This window comes from Cygnus atratus, chromosome Z, assembly GCF_013377495.2.
Source record: "Cygnus atratus isolate AKBS03 ecotype Queensland, Australia chromosome Z, CAtr_DNAZoo_HiC_assembly, whole genome shotgun sequence".
Taxonomy (NCBI): Eukaryota; Metazoa; Chordata; class Aves; order Anseriformes; family Anatidae; genus Cygnus; species Cygnus atratus.
In genome coordinates, this window is record NC_066396.1 from 81,024,266 (window position 1) to 81,050,141 (window position 25,876).

Consider the following 25,876-nt stretch of genomic DNA (forward strand, 5'->3'; position numbering starts at 1 on the left):
ATCAACTCTTCCAGCCTCACCATTCATGTAAGCAAAAAACAAAACAAAACAAAACAAAACAAAAACCTCATGTTACTTAATTCCATTTAGATAAGAAAAAAAAGGTAAAAAGGATGCGTTAGAGAACTATAATGTAGGGAATAATTCAGCGTAAAAATGTAATAAAAATGTACCATCTTTTTCAAAAGAACATAATCAGTGAACATTGAGAATTTTTCATTTTATTTTAGTTTTGAAGTTAGTGAATCTCATGGGAATCTGACAGTAATGGCTTACCGAAACAGAGGATCATATGGCAATGTGTCTGTATTTTTTTATGCCCAAAATTTGGAGGCCCAGCTGGGTTTGGATTTTAATGTAACCTCAAGGGTAAGAAGCAACTCTAAATCTAGTACTTTTTATTCTTTCAGCTTCTGTAAAAGAATATCTTCTTGATTATTCTGCAGAATGATCAGTAGTGATGCTAGATGTTTCAACTTGTTTCAGTTGCTTTGGTAATCTAAATAGAATGAAATAAAAATATTTGTATTCTTACTATTTATTTCTTTTTTAAAAATATATTTTTTAATATAAAGCAAAATGTAAACTTTCAAACATCGATTTCAAATTTAATTTTGATTAGACATACAAACTTTTTCATAGACTATTTTTGCAACAGGACTTTCAAAATAAATTATTCTTTCTTGTCCTCATTCTGTAATGTGCTGAACCTTTATATTTCTGATTCAATCAGTTTATAAGGAAAAGAGAATATGGCTCTTCATATGCTTTCCCTTCCTTCCTATTTCACAGAATTCTGTTTACCGTAGTCAAAAATTTCTGTGTGATATTAACTGATGTAAGTATTCGGTGCTTTATGTGTTTCAACGCTAGACTCTTTTTTTTGCTGATGGAGAAAAGCATAAATCTGTTGATGTCATGATTTTTGATGATGAGATTCCTGAAGGTGATGAGAAGTTCCAGTTAATTTTAACAAATCCATCTCTGGGGCTGGAATTAGGGGAGAACACAACAGGTAAAACTTAGTTTTAATGTTCCATTTCTTTAGAATTCTGTGGCAAACATTTTAATTCCACTTTTCTGAATAATCATATTTCAGAAAGCACCATTGCCCTGCTATGGTGAATCTTTATACTCCTTTGGAAGGTTCTGAAACATCCCTGTGAAATCTGTGCAATTAAAAAGTTTATATGTAAAGCAATGAATCAGAAAGCACGAAGATGAGTTTTTCAATGTGTACTACCTCACTGAACTGAGGTCTTTTTAGAGAGTTCATAATCCTTTTCTAGGAGAGACCATATTCTTCCTGTCTAGAGATCTTCCTAGTTAAAGTGAAATGCCTTCCCATTCTCTTCAGGTAATGTCATGGACACATAAGCATTATGTACACACTGAAGGAAGAATGTATTTGTGTTTATGTTATGTATTATGTTACTATATATGTATATTTATATTTTACTATGTTAACCAAAGAATATTTTCATTATTTCTTTTTCAAAAGCTACAATTACTATACTTGCCAATGATGATGGCCATGGAGTTTTGTCATTCAATAACAGCAATCACTTCTTTCTGAGAGAGCAAACATCTATCCATTTGATGGAAAGTGTTGCAGTATTGAATATTATCAGAGAACCACCTCAGGGAATATTTGGCACTGTGACTGTTCAGTATCTTGTAAGTGAGATTAATTCTTCAGAGGCAACAATGGATTTGACCCCTTCTCAAGGATATATTGTGCTCGAAGAGGGAGTCAGGTTCAAGGTAATATGCTAGTTATTACCAGAGAAGTGTAGGAGGCTTTTTTTTTGGAAATATTGGAAAGATTTCAGAAATGTCTGTGCTTTATCTTCTGTTTATTTTTTCTTCTTCTTTCATCATAAAGTGAATTGAGTCATGAGCTGTGACTGATTTCCTGTTATTATCTGATGTGGGAGTGTGTGAAAATTAAATGGGCTCATCTTTAGGTGTTTCTCACTTTGTAAGGGTTGAGGTAAATTGAAAACAATACACTATAGATAACGTTCATTTGTGCTTTGGAACAGTTCTTTTTATGTAGTCAACCTATAGCTGAAATGCAAACTTACTTTAAATTAAAGTGATAATTTACAAGCCTAATAGTTAAGATCAAAGTAAAAATCCCATTCTGTAATTTAACATTTTAGTTAGTCTGAACTAAACAGAATGTGCTGCAACAAATACAAAAAGTAGAACAGTTGTCTGTCTTAGGATTGGAAAATAACTGAAGTATTAAGCTCACTGCCTCTATACTGTCCTCACAAGAATGTCAGCTAGAAAATGAACTAGCTTAAGTTTGTGAATCCTGACTCTTCTAAGGTTCAATCACAATTCGATTTATTTATTTTTGCCAGTAAAGCTGGTGAAGCTAGTGTTAGCATATTACAGGCAATAGGATAGAAACTGAGACAAACCTTTCTTGGAAACACTGGTTTTCAATTTCTGGCCTTTAGATGCATTTGGAATCACAATGCAGCAGATCTATAGGAAGTTGGAGCCTTCTTAATGTAGTTGGTAAATATAGTTTATTGTGGAAATGAACAGAAATATAAAACATTGTAAATTCTGTATTATTTCCAAATGCATCATCACTAACTTTTTATTCTGTACAGCAAGGCTATGTGTACCTATGAAATTTTTCGCTTGTTTGAGTAGCGTGAAGGATGACAGTGAGCCCCAAATGAAAGTGAAGCACTTAGCTTTCTCTAGATTGCTCTTTGCTAGTTTGAGATTGCCTTGAGAAGACCTGATCTTCATCCACAGTGGTGTAGGAGAGGGAAAGAAGCATCGAGAGGAAAAAGTATTTCAAATTTCTCACTATTCTTGCTTTTTTTTTTTTTTCCTTTTCCTTTTCTTTCTTGACAGCACCAGTAGTGAGATTACCCTGTTTCCCTGAAGATAGCTTAGTTGCCAACTAAAATAAATTAAAACCAACTTAACTGATTACACTTATAGCTGTGTTGTGAGTATAAACTACCCAGAAATGTATGGAATAAGTAGAGAACAAAAGTATGAAATTAGGATCAAAAACTTCAGAGTATCATAGGATGAGAAAAGAAAGAAAAGAGAACAACAACAACAAAAAGTGAATATTCTCATCTTAGTGTTGCACCAATGGAGGCCACTAGTAGGATGGCTTTAGAACCTCAGTCTGAACTCAGTCTGAGCTTGCCTCACTTCTGTCCTCTCCAGCTTCATGAGCTGCTCTTCTCCTGCTATGTTATCCAAAGCCTTATAGTGAAATAAATTTAAAAAAAGGGTAGCACATTCTGATAGAGCTGTGTCATCATCTGTTATCATGTCTCAATAACATTGTATGCTTGTTTTGTTATCAGACGCTGCATATTTCTGCGGTACTAGATGAAGAACCAGAAATGGATGAGCACTTCATTGTCACCCTGTTCAACCCAACTGGAGGAGCCAGACTAGGCACGAGAGTGGAAACTATGATTACAGTATTACAAAACCAGGCTCCACTAGGGCTTTTCAGCATCTATACAGTTGGAAATAGGTACTGTACACTGATCAGTAAAAAGGAGATAGTTGCTCGTACTCCAAAGAGATAATATTTCTCTACAATTTTGTTTTTGATGAATCGCATTAAAGAAATTTAGCAACCCAATTTGTAAATCTGTAACTTTGAAAGGTATTGTGAAATACTATTACTGCTAAACAAAAGAGTAGAAAAATGCATAAAAAGGACTATTCATAATCCAAAATTTCGATTTATTTATTTATTATTATTTTTCTTTATAAACTAATACTTCACTAGTGCCTACATATTCCACTGATAGTATTGCATGGTAAAAGTTCCAAACCTCATATCAGTGTCCAGGAAGTCATACGTTTTGTAATTTACTTTCGTTTTTAAACCTGTAAAAAATATACTTTCACTGAAGGCTGTTTTTCAGAAGCAAGTGACACATATGGAATGCCATTTTTAAAAACCATTCAGCTGAAACCATACAGATTACATAAATTTATTATTTAAATAAAAAATGTATGTATGCTATTTTATTAATACGTTGATATTTAGAATTAATAATTTATATTAATATTTAATGATAATATTTTCTAAACATTTATTAGTTGAATTTAATATACTTAAATTTCAGTCTGGTTAAAGATTTTGTTGAATTGCCTATGATTTTGCATGATTGTGGTAAGGATCATTGGGAAACCCTAATTAATGTAGCTACCAGTCCATCAGATACTGAAACCTGTTATTGATATTTTCTTTTTATTTCTGTTGTATATTCTGCATCTGGAATTGTACAGTAAAAATCTTATTTTTATTACAGCAATGAATATACTATAAAATAATTATTTTTTCCTTATTTTTATGATTCTCACATTTAGGACAAATTTCATCATAATTGAAGAAGCCAACACTACAACTTATTTGAAAGTTTCACGGAGTAATGGGCTTAACGTGTCTGTGAGCGTTGAGTGGGAGACATCATCAGATACTGCATTTGGCATCAGTACGTTCACTTTACAGAGAATGTCCACTGCTTTTCTAGAAGTGGAGATAGTAAGAGAGTAGCCAAGCATACAGATGTAGCTTGGGAATGTAAATTCAAGTATTCAGACACAATTCAGTTAATATTTTCCTATGTAAGATTTAGTAGATAAAGTACTTTAGCTGCGTAAGAATCACCTTGTCATCCGCCACTTCTGCCAGTTTCAGTAATCTCTATTTCTGTCTTTGCTGCTAATATGAACATTATTGTCACTAGCCTTTTATTTATTTATTTATTTATTTATTTTGTGCATGTGTAATAAAATTTGTTCCGTACTACTTGTAACTCAGGATCTTTCTAACACAGTATAAATGACATGTGACATGCAAGAGTTTAGCTCCTGGAGTTTGGTTCTGACAAGACGGTGCTTAGGGACCATCTTGGAATAAAAACATGAACATGTTGTAACTGGGGAACAAAACATGAACATTTTGTAATTTCTTTGTCTTTTTTTTTTTCTTTACTACTTGCTATCTAGCTAATTTTCTTGTTAGCTAAATTCCAAGATAAATTATTATGAGTCAGACGCAAATTGCCTATGTATCTTCCATGTGCAGTTGTAATGAATGAAAAATACATTTACTGCTTAACTCTCATTATATCCTTAGTATTGTAACATTTCTATGTATTTATATACACTTATACCAAATACTAAGACACAACTTCATCATTTCTCATACTAGGTCTGACTTTGGGAGGTAAATAATGGGAATGGGGTTGGAAAAGATCTCAAGAGTAATATAATAGTAAATAGTGTTTTTATTTTATTTTATTTTATTTTATTTTATTTTATTTATTTTTTACTATATTGCAGGGGGTGGTATCAGTGTCCTATCTGTCTTGCAAAGTTTTGTGGAAGAATCAGCATCTGGTTGGTGTTTCTTTACCTCAGGAGAAATCCTGTACGGTGTTCTGTTGCGTATGCCTCCAGCTTTGTTTTCTACTGTCTACCAGTGGAAAGGAGTATTTGTTCCTGTTGAGGTAAATATTTGTTTTTGAACACCAGACATGCTAGTTAATAAGAAATTTAAGTCACAATCTTACTTTTTTTTTATTCTTCTCACAGAATTTCAGTATGTGGAATCCTACAAGTTGTGTGTCTTTCCAAATTGGAGCATCTTCCTACCTTGTGGTTACTCATGGAGGAGCCACACAGGGAGCTTCTAACAACAGTGTGTATGCATTCATGGCTGGACACAGATTGTTGTGGGTAAATCGATTTTAATTTTAAAATCTTAAAATAGTATGGGTTGGCAAGGATCAAGGGAGGTCCTCCAGTCTGGCCATGTTTTAGAAAAAAGCACTCTGTGTGACAAGAGTTGGTTTTGTGTCCTAAAATACTACATGACTTCAGTGATGTAAGTTTGTCATAGTTAGTTGTTTACATTGTTTGTATTTTTTATATATTTACATTTGAGGGTGCAGGGAGGATTACCTGGGAATCACAGAATCACAGAATTGTCTAGGTTGGAAGAGACCTCCAAAATCACCTAGTCCAACCTCTGTCCTAACACTAACAAGTCCTTCACTAAACCATATCACTAAGCTCAACATCTAAACGTCTCTTAAAGACCTCCAGGGATGGTGACTCAACCACTTCCCTGGGCAGCCCATTCCAATGCCTTTTGGTAAACCTTTTGGTAAAGAAGTTCTTCCTAATATCCAACCTAAACCTCCCCTGGCGCAACTTTAGCCCATTCCCCCTCATCCTGTCACCAGGCACATGGGAGAATAGACCAATCCCCACCTCGCTACAGCCTCCTTTAAGGTACCTGTAGGGTGCGATAAGGTCACGGCTGAATCTCCTCTTCTCCAGGCTGAACAATCCCAGCTCCCTCAGCCGCTCCTCGTAAGACTTGTTCTCCAGTCCCCTCACCAGCCTCGTTGCCCTTCTCTGGACTCTCTCGAGCACCTCCATGTCCTTCTTGTTGTGAGGGGCCCAAAACTGAACACAGCACTCGAGGTGCGGCCTCACCAGAGCCGAGTACAGGGGGACAATCACTTCCCTAGACCTGCTGGCCACGCTGTTTCTTCTACAAGCCAGAATGCTGTTGGCCTTCTTGGCCACCTGAGCACACTGCTGGCTCATAGTCAGCCGACTATCAACCAATACTCCCAGGTCCTTCTCGGCCAGGCAGCTTTCTAACCACTCATCTCCCAGCCTGTAGCTCTGCTTGGAAGTGGGGGAAGAAATTCTCAAGCAATCAAGTCATAGAACATTTTCTGGAAAATGTATGATAAGTTATGTTAATTCTGTAAATTAGTTGCTTATATATATATATATATATATAAAGTTTTAAAAGGTATTTCATGTATAGTTTTATACGTAATTTTGGAATTCTTAACATTCTACGCATACTTTTTCTCTATATATACAATGTAATATAAAATGTATTTGTTTATATACATATGTAGATAAACATTGTCACCCTCATATTTCGCTCACAGATACAGACTCTCTCTGTTCTGGATACCAGACATGTGAAACATTTTGCAGTGGAGGAAGAAGACTATTTGATTATTGTGAGTCACACAAACAGTTCCAGTTCCATCCAGGTTTGAATATTCTTCAGTCTTCTCTGGCTTTAATGTGGGTAGTTTGCTTAGTTCTGAAAGGATAATGAAAGAAAGTAAATCTATAAGCATGTATTTCTGACATATTATTTTTGTTTCTATTGGAAATTTATAACAGTTACAATTCCAGACTTGTTTGGATGTATAAATACTCTCTACCTGAGTGTATAATTTACATCTGGTTTGTTTTTATTGCTACTGTTATTTCAGTTTTGAAACGTAGCATGTAAACAAAGAAGTAGCTTCTGAACATAAACCTGTTCCTCTGAAGGGCAGGCACAGCTTCTTGCAGTAGGGTTAATTACCAGTTACTTACCAGTGGGCTTCTACTTTAAAGTACAGTCCACCTAAGAGTACAGGAATTCAGTTCACCATAAATCTTCCCAGTTTTTTGGCATGTCATTTAGTTTCAGTTCTCTCGATGCTAATTATGAATATATAAAGAAAAGATTTTTGTATTTCCACAGGTTTTCCAGTGGAATAAAGACATATTTGTGCTGCATCATCAGCTTCCACTTTATGGAGTTGTGGACATAGCCCTGTTTCCTAGAGGAGGCTTTACGTACCTGTTAGTTTCTTTGTCAAATACCAGCCAAAACGTTCTCATGTATCAGTGGTTGAACAATGAGTTTAGGAAGCTTCATCAAGTACCAGCAAAGGAAATAAAACATATGGAGTCCTGGATTTCTGGATCTGATATCTTTGTAATTATTGCAAAAGGTATTTAGCAGAAAACAAAGAATGAGTTTGCTGAGTATACAACGGCTTGTTTGATAACAAAGGCCTTTGTGGTAAAGGAATTTAGAAAGCTATTGGAATCACTGGGGGGGGTGACAGTACTCAATAAGCATTTAACCCTAGTAAGTATTTTATGAAAGTAATCTCTACTTTTTCTCTCAGAAGATAAAAGCCTTGTGCTTGTTCTCAAATACTTACAAGACAAATGAAATGCTTTCCCAGTAACAATGGGAAATAATAACTCTATTTAATCTACCTGCTTATCACACTCTTTCTAAGCTTTTCTGAGCTTTGTGCCACACACAGATCACTAGTCAGCAAAGTACACGTGTATTTTATTACAGGTTTGACATTTTATATGTCATTTTGTCTCTATGGCTACTAAAAAGTTTTTGTTGCAGTCCACAGGTTTCTTTGCAATTAGATGTTGTCTAATGTCAGTCTTAATGTTCTTGCATCAAAGTTATGCACCAAATAATAAGGAAAATAATACAATCAGTTTCACTTCATAATTAAAGCTGCCAGACTCTGGCTTTTGAATGGCCAGTGTGTGATTTAACTAAAAGGCAGCAAAATAATGTGAGCTTTGTCATTTTGTTCCTTGGTAGACTCTGGAAATTCTTCTGAAATTTTTGTCTGGGAGACAGGGCAGTCTACTTTTAGACACTTCCAATCTCTTCCAGTCCATGATGTAAGAAATATCCATGTCTTCATGCCTCCTTCAGGTTTAGGTAAGACTTAAATGAAAATTTTTGTTCAAATCCTAGTATATAATGCTGGAATTTCAGAAATGCATGTCTTTATTTTTTCATATGTATTTATCAGACCTTAAAAGTCAGTGTAATCAGTGTTCTGCAAAGAGCACTTCTGGCATTAAAACAGTAACTTTTAAATATATGACTAAAAAAATATTCTCTGCCTCTTTGCTCCATGTAGTCCATGTCCTCCTAGCTGGTAAGGATATAACAACACTGTACGCTTGGAACTCTGAAGCAAACCAGTTCTCTATAATGCTGGAAGCCCCATATGCAGATCATATCACTTCAGTTACTGCAAGGTCTCTGAACATCAGCAAGAGCTTGATTGCTTTGTCTGTTAACTCCAGCTCACAGATTTATGAACTGACCACTATTTCCAACCAGTCAGATTTTATACCTAGGTAGGTTTTTTTGTTTATATAACTTGTCTGAGACACCTTGCGTTTCTTTTTCTGTGATACTCATTTGTGATAGTGGAGACTGTTATGTTTCTTTGTATGGTGGCCTATTTCGTTAGTGCTTGTTGTGGTTTAACCTGGCCGGCAGCTAAACACCACACAGCTCACCCTCCCCCCTCCCTCTCTGGGATGGGGGAGAGAAATGGGAAAGTGAAGCCTGTGAGTTGAGATAAAGACAGTTTATTAAGACAGGAAAATAATAATAATAATGATGATAATAGTACTACTACTAATAATGCGTACGAAACAAGTGATGCACAATGCAATTGCTCACCCCCCGCTGACTGATGCTCAGCCTATCCCTGAGCAGCCAGCCACCCCCTCCCCCCCCCCGGCTAGCCACCCCTATATATTGTTTAGCGTGCCATCAGGTGGTATGGAATACCCCTTTGGCCATTTTGGGTCAGCTGTCCTGGGTCTGTCCCCTCCCAGCTCCTGCTGCACCCCTAGTCTGCCCGCTGGCAGGACAGAGCGAGAAGCTGAAAAGTCCTTGGCTTGCTGTAAGCACTGCTCTGCAACAATTAAAACATCAGCATGTTATCAGCACTCTTCTCATCCTAATCCAAAACATAGCACCCTGCCAGCTACTAGGAGGAAAATTAACTCTATCCTAACTGAAACCAGGATAGTGCTAAAGAGATTTTGTCTACAGTTTAAGATAAGCTGCAGTGGAACAGCCTACAATTGATTTTTAAAATATGAAGTAAGAGAGAACTTGCAGTCATGACTTCATTTTTAACAATCCTGTATTTAGGATAAATGAAATTGCTTTCATAATTAATTCCAGTTAATTTATGATCTATCATTATTTTAGTAAAGAAAATATTCTTTTAACCCAAATTACTGCATGAGTAAAATAAGCAATAATTGCACCAGAAAAATGCTCAAAGATCATTAAAGAGCTATCCTAAATTTATAATTATTTGATATTTGTGTTTTTATGCTAGTTCAGGTGAATTGATGTTTGAGCCTGGGGACATGGAATTTGTGATAGCTGTCAATATCCTTGATGATACTATCCCAGAGGAGGAAGAATGTTTCACAGTGTGGCTGAAAAACCCTAAGGGAGGTGCAGAGATTGGTGCTCATGGTTTTGTTAACATTATTATTCCTTCCAATGACAATGCCTATGGAGTCATTGCATTTGCTCAGGTAAAAATTATAAGGTAAATCATTAATATATGTTTATATAGTTTCTGAATAATGGGAAACAAACAATAAAATGGAGAATGTGATAGGATTGTTTTTTCTAAAGTCTTCTAGTAATGTGTCAGAAACTTTTTAATATCTATTTAGCATTGCTATGTGATTATAAAGAACACAGAATGATAAAAAATAAGTTCCACAGTCTGTCCCTATTATAAGATTTTTATAATCCCCTTATATTTAGAATAACATGTTAGTTTACTGACTTGGTTTTGCAACAAACTAAAAATTCAGTTTTCTGATGTCATATTTTATAGCATGGTATAGATGCTACTAGTTTGTTAATCAAGAGAAGTCAGTAAACAAACCAGAAGATCCTTTTCCTCTGAAAAATATGCTAATTGGGTTATGTCATGAGGTGAGCCAATCTGCCAGAACAAACTGATTTATTTTGAGAAAATGTCAGACTGAAGGTTGCATCTGGAGTGGTTAATTCTTAAACCAGCAAATACTGTAGAAGACATCCAGAGAGTGATATGGCAAATGTGTACTGAAGGTATGAAACAGAAGAGTCATCACTGAAATTAAACTTGCATCTGGACTAGTGTGAGGTAGATGAATAACAGAAAAATAACAGCAGTAAATATACATCTCTTTTGAAGTTCCAAAACTTCAGTTATTTGTTGCCTGCTTCATACAGTTTGGACTTAAAATACTATACTCAAAAAATAGATTAGGACTTGTATTTTTTTTTCTTTAGGTTAAAGAGGCTTGACATTTTAAGTTCTAACATACATGAAAGCTGGGAGTATTGAGTACCTCATTAGGTCATCTTCATTTAATCAATGAACATGTACTTGGCTACTTAATGGTAGACCAGTTCATTGATGCCTGATATTGCCAGCCTACTTTGGACACCAAGATCCATAAATAAACTTTTATTTAAAAGAAAATAATCTTACTGTTCTGCTACTTCATGTTTTCCAGAATTCATTATTTAAGCAAGTTGAAGAAATGGAACAGGACAGCTTAATCACTTTAAATATTGAACGCTTAATAGGAACATACGGAAGAGTTACAGTAGAGTGGATAGCCAATGGGAGCACAAGTGATGTATTCCCATCTTCTGGAATGGTATGTAATAATATCACTGGTACTAGAGGATCACTGACTATATTGCCTCAGACGATAGATGCAGATCCTAAACAACGATAGCACACATTAGATTGTACTGGTCTGTTAATTTATGCTTCCCAGTCCTTGTCTGTGATGTTGACAGTTTTTACTTCTGCCTGGCACATAATACCACAGTATCACTCCTGCTCTTCTAGAACCAGATACTGCAATTCTGTCCGGGCAGTAGAAATGTGTATCTGTAGTATCCTGTTCCTATCTTCCATTCTTCCTGTTGAGATCCAGCTACAGTGTCAAATCATTTGCATAGATGGGAATCGAGGAATTATTTGCTTTTCTTCCTGATGATAACAATACACTCGAGAGTTTCAGTGACCTAGGGGAATATCACAAGTCCCAGTTTTGCTTATTTCTGAGACAGTATAGATTTCTAACCGTATTAAAATCCAGTGTTTTCGATTAGCTTAAGCTCCTGATACGCCTTGTGGTCGACAGATGCCGTGTTTTTTTAAGTCAAGTGACTCCACCTAGTGGCCGTCTGTAAAGACACAAAGCCCTGTGAGCCCTGAGGTTATAGATGAATAGCACAAGCCACAGCTGTGGGAAGAAAGGGCTAAAAGATTGTAGAAATAAACTTTGCACCTGGAAATATTGAATTGTGGCATCTGAAGTACAGTAAAAAGATTTAGAGAAAAATCAACACAGGGGAAGTCAAGAATACAAAATAATAATAGTAATAATGATTTAAATAGTGCTTGAGCATTCTGGATTAAATTGAAGCTAAAGAGGATGTTACATGATTTTCCTCTAGACCTTTGCAGGTAGGAAGAGACAGAACTGAAAGTACAGGTGTAATGTCATTGAATGGAAAGTTCAGCGTAAGTGTTTGTAAATACATCTTTGTTTTTGAGAGAGACCTAACTAAGTGACTGGCCCTTTGAATTGAAAAATAAAAAGAATATAAGATGGACAAAACATTCATCAGTCATTTTATACGAGGGGAAAAAAAAAGTTTAACAACACTGCTGACTAAGCATTTTTTAAATTAGCAGTGATGTTGATACATATTATGCATTCATCATACTTTTGATATATTTATATGTTGTGGGTTGACCTTGGCTGGCTGCCAGACTTCCAGTCCATTGCTCTCTTACTCCTCCCTTCTCAGCAGGACAGACATAGAAAAAAGATGGAAAAGTTTGTGGGTTGAGATAACAGTAGCTTAATAAGTAAAGTTCCTGTCACATCTCTTCTCCCAGCTGCTGTAGCACAGCAGTTTGTTTTTTTTCCTCTTTCTTCAATCTGCTCTTCCAGAGCCCAACCAGCATCGCTCATGGCCCAGCTCTGGCCAGCAGCGGGTCCCTTTTGGAGCAGCTGGAGCTGGCTCCTCTGACATGGGGCAGCTGCTGGGCTCTGCTCACAGGGGCCACCCCTGCAGCCCCCTGCTACCAAAACCTGGACATGTAAACCCAATACACCCAACCTCCTGCCCTCCCCCAGCCTGTGGGGCTTTGGGGTGATTAGCTGGAGAGACAGACTTCTTCTGGTCAGAAACGCAAAGCCCAGCACTTGTATGGGCTGCTGTGTGGAAAGTTGACTCCATCCCAGCCAGATGTAGCACGTTATAGAAGAAACAATGCTGAATTGTCAGCAGTTTAATGATTCTTCCTATTTTTGTAATGTTTGAGAAAGTATTAAACTTAATTATGCAAGAAACCTCAGTGAATATAAGTATTGATGAATAATTTGAAAGGCATATAATGAAAGACAAGTTAAATATGAGCCAGCAATGTGTGATTGCAGCAAAGAAAGCATACTGGTCTGCTTTGAGCAGAGCATGGCCAGCAGATCAAAGGAGGTAATCCCGCCCCCTCTGTTCAGCACTGGTAAGACCCATCTGTGGTGCTGTGTACTGCTCTGGGTTCTCCAGTACAAGGAAAGCATGGACTTATTGGAGAGAGTCCAAGGGACGGTCCTCAATGTGATTAAGGGATTCGAGTATCTGACATATGGGGAGAGGCCCAGGGAGCATCTTATCACAGTGTATAAATACCTGGGAGGGGAGTAAAGAAGATGGAGAGATACATCTCAGTTGTGTCCTGTGCCTGTGATGGGCATGATACAGGAGATACCATTTAAACATAAGAACTGTGGTGTGAGGAGTTGGATTTGATGATCCTCATGAGTCCTTTCCAAATCTCCATCCTTGGAGATACTCAGAAGCAGTCTGGACATGGCCCTGAGCAACCTGCTCTAGGTGAACCTGTTCTCAGCAGGGAAGGTTGGACTAATTGATCTCCAGATGTCCTTTCCAACCTCAACCATTTTACAGTTCTGTAATAATGAGGATATATAATTATTTTCAAATGACTGAGCTGTTTTTCCTAAACTTGAAGTGCAGCTGTAAGAAAGATGTCTAGAGTTGAATGCCTGTTTGTAATGAAGATAGTTGTAGTTAGCATGATTACACCAAACTTATGCTCAGATGGGTGCTTGGTCTCTTTGATTGTTATGATTCTGACTGAGAATTCATTTTTTGCTTTCTGATCTTTGTTTCAAACTATTTAACCACGTAGCTTTTGTCTCAAATTGACTCTTTATATTGCCTGTCTCTTCTGGATCTCATATTTCTTTTTGTATGCTTTCTTAATATTTTGTTTTTGTTGATAGAGTTATACAGAATAAACTGGTTGGTATGACAGCACTGAGAAGTTTGTCTTTTTTTTTTCTCCCTCTACAACCTCAGATTACATTTTCAGAAGGTCAGGCCTTGTCCACGATCACCTTGACAATTCTTGCAGACAGTGTTGCAGAGCTTTCAGAGACTGTGGATATCACCCTCACTCACGTTACCACTGTGGGCGTTCAGGATGCCACAAAAGGAGCTATCATTGATCCCAAAAGGGCAAGAGCAGTACTTACCATTTTACCTAGTGATTCTCCATATGGTGTGATTGGCTGGCATACAGACTCTCTTTTTGTTAAAGTCACAGAGCCAGAAGGTAATTCTGTTACTTGATTTTAAGGAAAAAATGTGTGATTTTTAAGGTTTCTGTCATTGAAGTTATAGCATTGGTTTATGTGATTATCTTAAAGAGTAGCATTTTTCTATACATTTTTTGTAGTAGAAATACCTTAAAAATACACAACTATGCAATTTTGTTATGTATTTTTATGTCAAATTCCCATATGAACATTATCTAGCCATTTTGTAGGGGCTAACTTATTAAAATCTTGTCATCTTGTGTTGTATTTCACTAGCTCATAAAATCCTTCCACTTAGCCAAGTTTGCTCATTTGATTAGGTTAATAATCTGTTTAAAATAATATACATAAAAACACTTTGCTTGTGAATTGGGTAAAAAATTGGAAACATTTTGTTCTGTGGGACAGGGGAAAAAGGGAAGCAGAACAAGAGTGAATTATATTTCAAGAAAACTGAATTGGACTTTTTCTGCTTGCCAGCTCCTCATTTGATTGGATGATGTCAGCTTTTCTTCCAGGCACCAAGTGAAATTTTAAAGGATCTGCCAGGCAGTTTGCCAGGAGGAGCATTGCAGTGGTGCTCCAGCTTCTGCCCTCCCTGCTGGGCCAGGGGTGCAGGCAGCTGATTGCTCTGGCATTCTCTCCAGCCTGGTGGTTTTCCAGCAGCTGGCTGGGAGAAGAGGGAAGATAAGCTATTAATACTTCAAAAGCCCAATTGAAATGTGCTGGCAATTTAATATCCTGTCCATAGAAAAAAAAAAAATCTATGGAAAGTACATTTTCCATCAGAATAAAAGGACAGCTAAAACCTCCTTGCCAATTCTATTTTACATCCAATTAGTGATGCTTTATTTAATTTATTTATTTATTTATTTATTTTTCCACCTGAAGGTATTGTGAAGGGATATTCTTGGTTCCTTGGGGTTATCCACCCCTGTCCCCCCACCCCCGATAAATTTTTATCCTTTAAGTTAGGATTTAAGGCATGTTCTTAGGTTTTATTTTTTGCATAGCTTCTTTTCTCATCTTTAAATTTTGTGGGTTGAAAAGATGCTAACTCTGAAGTAGTATCTAAATAATACAAGTGATTACTTTGATGAAACTGATTTGAAGAACAAAGTCTGTTGATTTTTCTCTCTTACAATTTTCCCAGTCATAAACCCAGCACTTTCAGCTAAACGTGGTGTTGGTCGTTCATTTAAAAGTAAATAAATAAAATAAATCTTATTTCCTAAAGGATAAAAAGGTCCCAAAGGGACCTGAGCCTTAGTGATATAAGTGCATCTCGTTTTATTCCAGCATTAGAAGGAAGCACAACAGCTTTCTCTAAAATTTATAGCTAGCTGTATGATTAGCTACAGTGCTTTTTTTTTTTTTTATTATTATATAGAATTAGTAGTGATCTCCTAGGCATGTAAAGTCCAGAGAAAACGATGAGATGGCAGTTTTGAAGGAAAAATGAGTATAAATAGTAATGTTGAAATAAAAGTTTGCGTAGGAAGCATTTCAAACTGTAAATACTTAGTATATTATTATTCCTCTAGATTCTGTCTTAAAATACTTTCCCAACTTACATACTGTGTCTTTACTCACACCACTTGTATGTGTTCATTTGCCTGGGTCATTGAGTTATCCAAGTATGGTTGTATTGCTAATCAGAGCTGAAGTGGATTCTAGTAATCAGATCCAGTACAATTAGGCAAGCTGGAAATCAAACAGGGCAAGGGTTAAAACAATCACATCTTGATTTTTCCACCTTCCTTTTAATAGGAGAAGTGAATACTGTTACTGTACAAATTGTTCGTGAGCAAGGATTTGTTGGAGAGATTGCAGTTCAGCTGAGCGCCAAGCCTAACGTTGAGCTTCCCCTCTCCAACCAAGCAACAGAGAATGAGGATTATATAATAGAAAAGAAGAAAATCATTATGGCAGAGAATGCAACAATAACTTCTGTCATGATCACTATTTTGCCTGTGAGTAGTCTAACAACAACTTTAGCCTATGATGTATTTTAAAAAAAGATATTATTACTATTTAAAAAGAACGATTTAGTATTCTAGGGGAGGATAAAGAAGGATTCTTGCATCATCAGATAGTTGCAAATTAGTAAGAATTGTAGTCATTTATTTCAAAAGAATTTGTGTACTTGCTACTGGGGAGGAACCAAGTAGTTGCTGTAATCTCCAAATGAATATATATTAATGAAAGAGGAGACAACTGTAAATATCTTAGGTACCTGCTGGTTTTGCAACTTGTTGCAGTTTTTTGGAGGATATATTTTACTTTAAACGCTTCTTAATAGATTTGTTCTGAAGTTTGAGACGTATTATTTTTTCACTAAAAATATGTAAATTCTTTAAATATATTAAGAATGGAGGCATTACTTTTCAAGTTCTGTCTTAGTCTCTGAAATCTGGCCAGCTTTCTTACAGATAGGAGAAAGAAGTAGCAGCCAGCAGTATTTCCTACCATTTTAACAGATACAGAATTTGACTACCAGCTTCATTTTCTAAAATTCATCAAAGACTGAATTATATCCTCTATCTTTCACATGATATGTAGCAAACAAGTGGTTATATAATCCCAAGTACTGGGAATTTTCAAACAGTAAGCAACCTACAAGTGATCATCTTTCTGCATGTATTATAACTTTATAAACCTTATAACTTTATATCTTTATTGTAGTGCTTTAGAGAAAAAAAGTGACATTTAAAATATTTTTTTCCAGGACAATGTTCCAGAGTTACAGGAAGGATTTATAATCAATATTACTGATGTGCAGCTGGTCGATTCTCGCACTGGAGGTCAGCCAAGTGTGAAGAGGCTTGGGTTAGAAATAGCTGAAATAACAATTGAAGAAAATGATGATGCGAGAGGAATATTTAGTTTCAATGTTACAAAGGTAAGGAAATCTGAATGAACAATATTTGAAGTTGCATTCCAGCAGGAGAGTCCTTAATTTCAGACTACTTTCTGTAATGTTTTAATAGGGTTTATGACACTAAATTGTTCTGGGTAAATCACAGAATCACAGAATGTTAGGGATTGGAAGGGACTTTGAAAGGGGTCCAATACCCCTGCTGGAGCAGGAAGAAATAAACCAGATACTAGACAAAGAGTTCATGCTTGAAAGTTTCTTCACAGTTAATGTATGAAATTCATAAGGGAGGTGGAAGTGCTAAAATCAAAGTCATATAATATTCTGAAAGGAACTTCAGAAGGTCATCTAACCCATACTTCTACTATGCAGGGTCAATGCTAAAATCAGACCAATTTACAGGCAATTATATATTTCTTCGTTTATTCTTGCCTGCAAGTAAATAAATAAAACATAATAAAAGCTGTGACACTCAGCAGTTTCTTGGTGATTTTACAGGATATAACTGGAACTGTTGCTGGTTATGAGGTACCGCCACCGCAGAATATACTGAAACTTCCAGTTGTTCGACAGGCTGGGAAGTTTGGGACATCAACTCTGTATTGGGAAGCCATTCATTCAACTGCTAGCATTGAAGACTTCACACCATCATCTGGAAACCTTACATTTGCAGATGGGCAGGTATGCACTTGCTAAAAATTGAATTGTCTCTGGGTTAGGAAGTTAAGATTTTCTCACATTTTCCTCCAGTAGAATTTGCATCCATTCATTGGAAACATCATATGGCCTTAGGGTTATAAATAATTCTTCTGACTTACTATAGTGCTTTGACATGGGTAAACAGAATGTTCGTAAGTATTGATCAGGTAGGGATGTATGTCTTTTGGTACCTTCACAAGAGATGGAATAATTTCTAATAATAAAGCCTGTTACGCTAAAAATCTATAACGTCTTCCCTACAAACTTTCAGAATAAGCCTATATGTTTCTTCAGTTGTATTCTACACACAGTTTTAAATTTCATGCTTCCCCTGGGAATACTTACTGTATGTAAAAGATTTTGATGTCAAGTGAAAAGCAATAGAAGTATATACATTTTGAGAAGAATTGTGGCTAAAGTACAGTATTGTCTGCCTGCATGTTCTACTGATTATCAAGCCAGAACAGTCCTCTGGTTTTAACATACAAGACTTAGATTGGTTTACAATCTTGAAATTTTGTTATCTTATTATAAATATACAAGCACAGTAAGCACAACTGACCAATGCATTTTTATTTATTATTAGATAAAATTTATTTTGCATTTCACATTTTTTCAAAAAATTCACAGAATTTTACAAATGAAACTTAGTTTTTTGTTTGTTTGTTTCTATGTTTGTTTGTTTTTCCCCAGACTGCAGGAGAAATAGAAATTACAATAATAGATGACAGTGAAGTTGAGTTCCTTGAAATATTCAAGATTGCCCTAGTAAGGGTAACTGGTGGTGCAAGACTTGGGGATGATATCTTGGTAACTGTTGCTATTCCACCCAATGACTCCCCTGTTGGAGTATTTGGATTTGAAGAAAAGAATGTGAGTTTGATTTGGATTGTACTCTTTTCTGCAAAAGCAAGATAGTGTGTTCGTGTCATTAACACATAACTGATCTTGGCAAGCTTTCACTGAAGTGTAAGATGATTCTTTCATGGAAGGCATATTAGTACTTGTCTTCATCTGGCTGTGTAGGGTGATAACAACAATGAAAGCACAGCAGCATAGACTTAGACTTCTGCATGAGTAAATTTTAATTCCATGTGCTAATAATCTAGGATGTTCCACATAGGATTTTTCATGTTCTGTTGATTGTTAAAGTGGATTTGTAATAACTTGTATTATTGAAATGAAAGTTTGGAAAAAAAATTAGAAAACGTTTGTCATCTTACTGCTTGACAGTGAATGATTCTACTCTCCATTCTGCTGGTGCTGCGCCTGGTTGTGACTCATTGTAATTGTTTTGAATCATAGGGCATACAAAAATAACTTGAGTGACTCATCTTTGCTAGCAGAATTCAACACATTCCTTAAGTCTATTATCTTCCTGTTGATATTTACTCTTGTCCTTAGTTTGTGTTGTCACATATATATATATAGATATATACATTATTTTTTCAAATCAGTATTGATGACTTTATTTAACCTTTCCTATCTCCTCTTCTTTATTCATCAGGTGACAGTGAAGGAACCTCAGACACCTGATGATTCTGCTGCAATTACTTTGCTCACTGTAAGTCGGAGTCAAGGAGGACGGGGAGCAGTTAAAGTGATATGGATTCTTGAGGAAGCAGCAAGACATGATCTGACCCCTCTGAATGGTACCCTTCACTTTAATGAGGTATTTCTGATATTGTAATAAATGATCTACTATTCTTAGATTTACAGATATTTTCTTCTTCTTGGATGTGTTTGCAAGGTTGTTTTGTGTTTGTAAAAGTAGGAATTACTAAGTATGATAACAGCAGCAAAGGGCCAGTTTGAACTGGTGGGGTTAGCAATATCCGGCATTTTTTCAGACTGAAAAGGAAAGCTGTCATCCTCCTTTTAAAGCAGTAATGTAATCATCAGGAAGACAGGCTCTTCAAATATGAATTGTTTTTACTATTAAGAAAGAGGAACAAAAATGTTCTGAATGAGAAGAATGATTACAGGAACAGTTATTACATTGCATTATCATACTATCGAAAAGGAAAGTTGAAGGGGTAAGCAGGATAAATGAGTGTTCAGCGCTTGCAGATTTAAAAAATAAATAATGTCACCATAGTCACTTAAGTGACTTTCAAATCGGACAGCGTTAGTTGACTCTGAGTTTCATGGCAGGAGGAGTTTCATTTAGCTCTAAAGCAGGAGCAACACTGTTGAATATTGTTGTCATCTTAATATTTGTATTTTACAGGCTACCAAAAGTATTTAATGAAGAAATGTCTTTTAAAATAACGCATAATTTATTCTGCATATACAAGGCTACTCTGCATTAAATAGATAGGTATACTTGATATTTCTTTTACTTTTAACCAGCTGGAATATAACTTTCTTTGTAAGACACTGGTATCTGGCAAAATTTTACTTGCCCATCTGTACTGATAGACCTAGAAGTATTTTTTATTCCTGAAGTTCTTACATGTGCATACTTACAAGAATACAAACATGTACATATGGTCTACTAAAGTTATATGTGTCTACTTTTTCCATATATTCTTCTAAACATTTGCCACCTGTCAAAGATTTGGATCGGAAAGGAATTAGTTGTGATCTGTTACATATAATCTTAATAACATTGCTAGAGTTTATGCATTATATTGAATATGTACTTTCTGTTGGAAAAGATTGTGTTTAGAAAGTTTCCTCTAAGACGAAAACTTCCATGTGAATATAATTTAAAAATAATTAAATTGCTATTTAGTTGAATATACCCAGGGCATTTCTGGGGTGCAACATAATGTTTGAGAGGCAATTTTTACTATGTATTAATCTGCGAGTAAATGTAATATCTGAATCAGAGATTTCATATTTTAAAAAGTCAGATTACAGAATATATCAAACATATGCATACTTAACGCAATTCTTAAAGAAAAACCTTTTTCTTTTATTTTTTTCATAATAGTGTATTTTGTTTAGTTTCAACTTAAATATCTTTATGTGATCCAGACTGAATCCCAGAAGTTGATTGTTATACGTGCACTAGAAGATGGCATCCTGGAAGGAAATGAAACATTTACCATTCAGCTAGTCTCTGCTGGTGATGCAGAAATATCCCCTGTAAATGGTAAAGAATTAATTAATTACGTTATATTTTGAGACACTTTGTACAACAATTCTAGTAAGTCTGCTTGTATTATTTTTAGTCTGCAGTACCTAAATATGTTGTGTGCAGTAGACAGCAGTTTTGAAATGTTAGTCTTTTTCTCCTAAGTTGTTTACTTGTCTGAAGAAATCAATGAGAATTTAGGTCATAATTTTTCACTGTAAATTAATTGTTGGTATAGACTTCTGTGTTCAGGTGTGAAAAAAACAACAACAACAAACAAACCACAGAAGAGTTAACATTGTGCAAAAAGAACCTTTTAACAAGAAGAAGCAACAATCAAAACCAGCTTCAGACCTGTAAGACACTCAGATTAGCTTCATTTGTAAGGGACCATCAAGGGTGGTCATCTAGTGGAAAACCCTGCTCAGGGAACAGACTTTTCGATTAGGTCAAGTTGCTGTGGGCCTTATCCTATCAAATTTTGCAGATGTCCAAGGATTCCACAGAGTCTCCTTAAAATTCACAACATTTTCAAGTTAGGTCTCTCTTGTAATTTTTTTTTATTTACGGTAGAAGCTATGTTCTTTTCACAGGTCAGGCAACCATCATTATTATGGGTGATGAAGGAGCTTCTGGGGTTGTTGGGATAGCCTATTCATCCAAGCACGTTCTGATTGGAGAACCTTCTGCAAATTACAGTGGAACTGCTCTTATTAGGTGGGTACATCACTTACTTTTCCAAAGAAAGGACAACAGTTCAGTTTGAGAAGCTGTGAGACTCCACGTTTGGCAAGCATTTCTTGAGAGCTGCATTTCATTATCACTTCTAAAATGAGAACTATTTTTAAAGTTAGATGTGTGTTTTTAAAGGAGGGCAGAATATGCTGTGTATGTGTCAAGTCCATTCACTGTGATTGGGGAGCCCCAAATATTATTCTTAGTCTTCAAATTATTTACAAATTTAAATCATTAAAGGAAAAAGAAAAAAAATATTTCTAATTGAAAGAAAGGAATCAATGACATATAAATATTAATTGTGCTTTTCAGGGCTGGTTCCTGTACCATTTTTTGGTATTTTGCTGTGATGGTTAGCAAAACCAAAGTGGTAACTTGTGTTTTAGTTGCAACAAGGTACAATTATTTTGCTACAGTCAGTCAGCCGAAAACAGGAGAAATAAATGAAGATGTTACCATATCTTCGGAGAATTTATTGCAGCCTTTCAGTGCTTAAAGAGGCTTGTAAGAAAGATGGAGAAAGACTTTTTAGTAGGGTCTGTGGTGATAGGACAAAGGGTAATGGTTTTGAACTGAAAGAGAGCAGTTTAAATTTACATATTAGGAAGAAATTCTTTACTATAAGGGTGATGAGGCACCCGAAAAATTGTCCAGAGCAGCTGTGGCTGCCCCATCCCTGGCAGTGCGCGAGGCCAGGCTGGATGGGACTGGGGGCAGCCTGGGCTGGTGGGAGGTGTCCCTGCCCATGGCAAGGAGGTGGAACTACATGATTGTTAAAGGTCCCTTCCAACCCAAACCACTGAATGTTTCTGTGGTTCTACTGAAAAAGGAATATGAAACTTTCCCCTGGTAGAACCTCAAATATGAGCAAAACACCAGCTTCTCATGCTGCCCTGAGACATGTGAAAGATAAAGGGATGCTTTGTGCAGCAGTAGTTGTGCCATATAGATCATATTAGGTATAGTCGATTTTTTGCCATGACTTAGTTAACTGATGTCATGAACAGGATTAGGCTTTAGGTTTTTAGAGAACCAGCAGATAGCAGTCTCACTGTAGTACTCTAGTGTCGTAGTGGGTATTCTACCCCTTAGAAACAAATTGCCTGGGGGCATTACCTTTCAGTCCTGTTTTGCTTCTGCTACGCACAAGTGTTTCTCAAAACACACAATGGAACAAATAACGTTCAGTTTTCAGTCCCCATCTTTGGGCTCTAAGTGTGAGGAAACTGCCGTGCTCTCTGTAAATACACAGCTTAAGATGCCTCCCAACATAGGGAAATAAAACAGAACTGCAGAAATGTTCTCTCTCTGAAGAGAGAATTGTAATGTGAGCTATCTTAATAGTGAGCTATCACATTAGAACTCATCTTCACAGTGCTAATAGCGTTTCTGTCATGCACAACAATGTGATACACTGTCTGTCTCTGGATTGAATATTAACTATTAAAGGTAGAAAATAAAATCTGTGTTTGTGTTCTTACCTGCAGCCTGACACGTGGCCCAGGAATTTTTGGTGAGATCTTAATATATTGGAATATAACACCTCCTCATCATACGGAATTTACTGAGATATCGGGGACCTTGACAATGCAAGACAAGCAGTCTGCAGCCGTTGTTCTCATACAGGTATGTGGGAGCTTTTACATGAGCAGCTATTTTGAGCATTTCCTTTAATTTAGATAGTAACTTGGTTAGAAACTAGTTATAAATCTCACCCAGGAAATAGTTTAAATACTTCTAGCTTTCAATATTTTTTCTCTCTAGGCTGTAGATGACAACCATCCTGAGGAGAAGCATCACTACCAGTTTCAGCTAACTAGAATCAGTGGTGGAGCACTCATAAATGAATCCAGCAGCAAAGCAAATATCACTATGGCTGCCAGTGATTTTCCTTATGGAGAATTTACATTTTCAAGGGAATTAATGCAAATAACAGAAGAAGAAAAATGGGTATTAGATTAAAGTTCCTTCATATGTTAAATATGCAAAGATATCAGTATTCTTGCTATTTTCTAAAGCTAAGCTTTAGAAGAAAAATAAATCAACAGTTTCCTGCATTTATCTTAGCACAGTCTCCTTGATGGTCGTCTGAGGTTTTGGGAGAATTTTAGTAACTCTGAGAAAGACTGCTGTCTACTATATTGCATATACTCTGTATTTATTAACGATAGATATTGTTATCTGTCAGAATCTATTGAAAATATGCCTTTAGAACAGTCTTCTAAAAGCAACTATAACAGAAGAGCAAAGCCTTTTTTTTTTTTTTTTTTTAAATAGTGCCTTTTTCCCCTCAGGTTAACATCACTATTGTGCGTTCCAGGGGATGCTATGGCAGAGTGCATCTGTGGTTTCAGATAATAAATGGGACTGCAGAGGAGGGAATTGATTTCACTCCCATAGTAAGGGAGTTGTTGTTTGAACCAGATGAGGACAGTAAAATGATTAAGGTTGAAATTCATGATGATGATATTCCTGAAGGTCCTGAAGACTTTTCAGTGATGATTACCAAAGTGGAAGTCGAAGGAAGGTAAAGATAAAACTCCCCGTTGAACACAAGGTCGATGACAAACAGAAAAGCATGCTATATATGGGATCTCATCTAGCTGTCTAAAGTCACCACTGGTATTCAGCAGTTTTACTGTAAAATTTCATAAGACAGATCATGATAGAAATGATTATCTCAGTTTTCTCAGCAATAGCATAAACATTTTGCTGATTGAGATTAATTAAAGGTAAAAGTCCATATGTTGCATCCATTCCATGAAAAGTATGCTTTGTATATTTTAAAAGGTACGGAAACAAGTTTTGACAAGATTGTCATACACACTGTGATAAGGAAAGTATGATTGTTTAATTGGGATATACTTATAAAGTTACAAATACAATGTGTGGTTTAGAAATACCAGAAAGAATATTTTCTACCAAAAGAGAGAACACAAAAAATACAGTGCTACATCTCAAGCAGATGTAACAATGTGGGACTTTCAGGTCTGCATGGTAAATACATTTCTGTTTGGTTTCTTTTTACTTACTGTATGTAGTTCATCATCTCTTGCATCCTGTCAAAAATATAAGTGATCATTATTTAAAATAAAGCACCAGATATGGTGTTTCTTCCAAACCTGCAATACTTGTTGTAGTAAATCAGAATAAGTGAGCATTAAGATAACTCTCACAAAGTTGCATGATAAAAAGACACTACTGCCATATGTGGCTGAAATTACATTGTCATATTGCTCAGGAAGTTGATGTTTAAAATCATATATTTGTACCTGTAACTATAAAGTCTAATATTAGAGTAAGTATATTTGTCATTCATGGAATTCCCAGGTTTTGGTACGACTTTTCTGTCATATCTGAAAACTCTATTGGGCTAATGTAATTTCCTAATTTTGAATGACTGACGATTTGGAATTTCCACATTGCATATGAATTCCAGTAAATATGCAGTGTCTGGAGTTGCTGTATATCTCACTTCATATGCATGAATGAAAACTAAAGCCCCTATATTCATGATGCAGTAGACCCTTCTATGTGTAAATATGTTACCAGGAATAAAAATGCACATGTGGCAAGTTGTCACTGCGTGGAATTCCATTGGCATGCAACTAAATTTTGTAGAATTTTGGCCCTTTAGCTTTTTTAATTTATGTTTCTGTAAGAAGTTGTATTAATATTTTGTATTAACAGTGACTGTATTAGGAAAGATTATCAAAGTCTTGGATTCCAACAGAGATGTACATACACAGCGCATTGTGATAGCCATGTCATAAGATAGCAATGGGATTGACCTTTGCAAACAATTACCAGTTAAGTTTTTCCTGATTCAAGATCTTAATGCTTCATTTTGAAAGCACACTGTCATGTGTAATGTGTAGGTGTCACTAATAGCTAATCTTTGCTCAGATTATGAGCTCATTAGTATTTGCTAGAGTTTCAAGTTGCATGAAGTACAAATAGAAAAAAAAGATAAAATGAGAAATAAAAAAATGAAATATATATATCTGGAAATAAACTACTATTTTTAGATATACAATAGTTTGAGAAGGTGTGCCCAAAAAGTCTTCAGTGATTGCACTCAGAAAGTAGAAGTATTTGTGGTAATCATTAAATTGTCATACGTGCATCTTAAAACTTTAACATGATTT

The 25,876-nt window shown here is 35.8% G+C and overlaps 1 protein-coding gene across 1 annotated transcript in view; it reads left to right on the forward strand.

The window, feature by feature from the left end:
- ADGRV1 (adhesion G protein-coupled receptor V1) overlaps positions 1–25,876 on the forward strand; it is a 293,879-nt gene that overhangs the window by 84,994 nt on the left and 183,009 nt on the right. Inside the window, 24 exon segments of the mRNA XM_050716548.1 lie at positions 231–369; positions 874–1,015; positions 1,502–1,764; positions 3,354–3,529; positions 4,378–4,502; positions 5,356–5,522; positions 5,608–5,751; positions 6,990–7,097; positions 7,583–7,835; positions 8,462–8,584; positions 8,790–9,012; positions 10,017–10,221; positions 11,203–11,349; positions 14,096–14,351; positions 16,105–16,307; positions 17,063–17,236; positions 17,711–17,893; positions 18,605–18,784; positions 19,419–19,583; positions 20,894–21,011; positions 21,587–21,710; positions 23,216–23,354; positions 23,493–23,678; positions 24,023–24,255. Of these exon segments, the coding sequence (XP_050572505.1) occupies positions 231–369; positions 874–1,015; positions 1,502–1,764; positions 3,354–3,529; positions 4,378–4,502; positions 5,356–5,522; positions 5,608–5,751; positions 6,990–7,097; positions 7,583–7,835; positions 8,462–8,584; positions 8,790–9,012; positions 10,017–10,221; positions 11,203–11,349; positions 14,096–14,351; positions 16,105–16,307; positions 17,063–17,236; positions 17,711–17,893; positions 18,605–18,784; positions 19,419–19,583; positions 20,894–21,011; positions 21,587–21,710; positions 23,216–23,354; positions 23,493–23,678; positions 24,023–24,255 (4,176 nt within the window).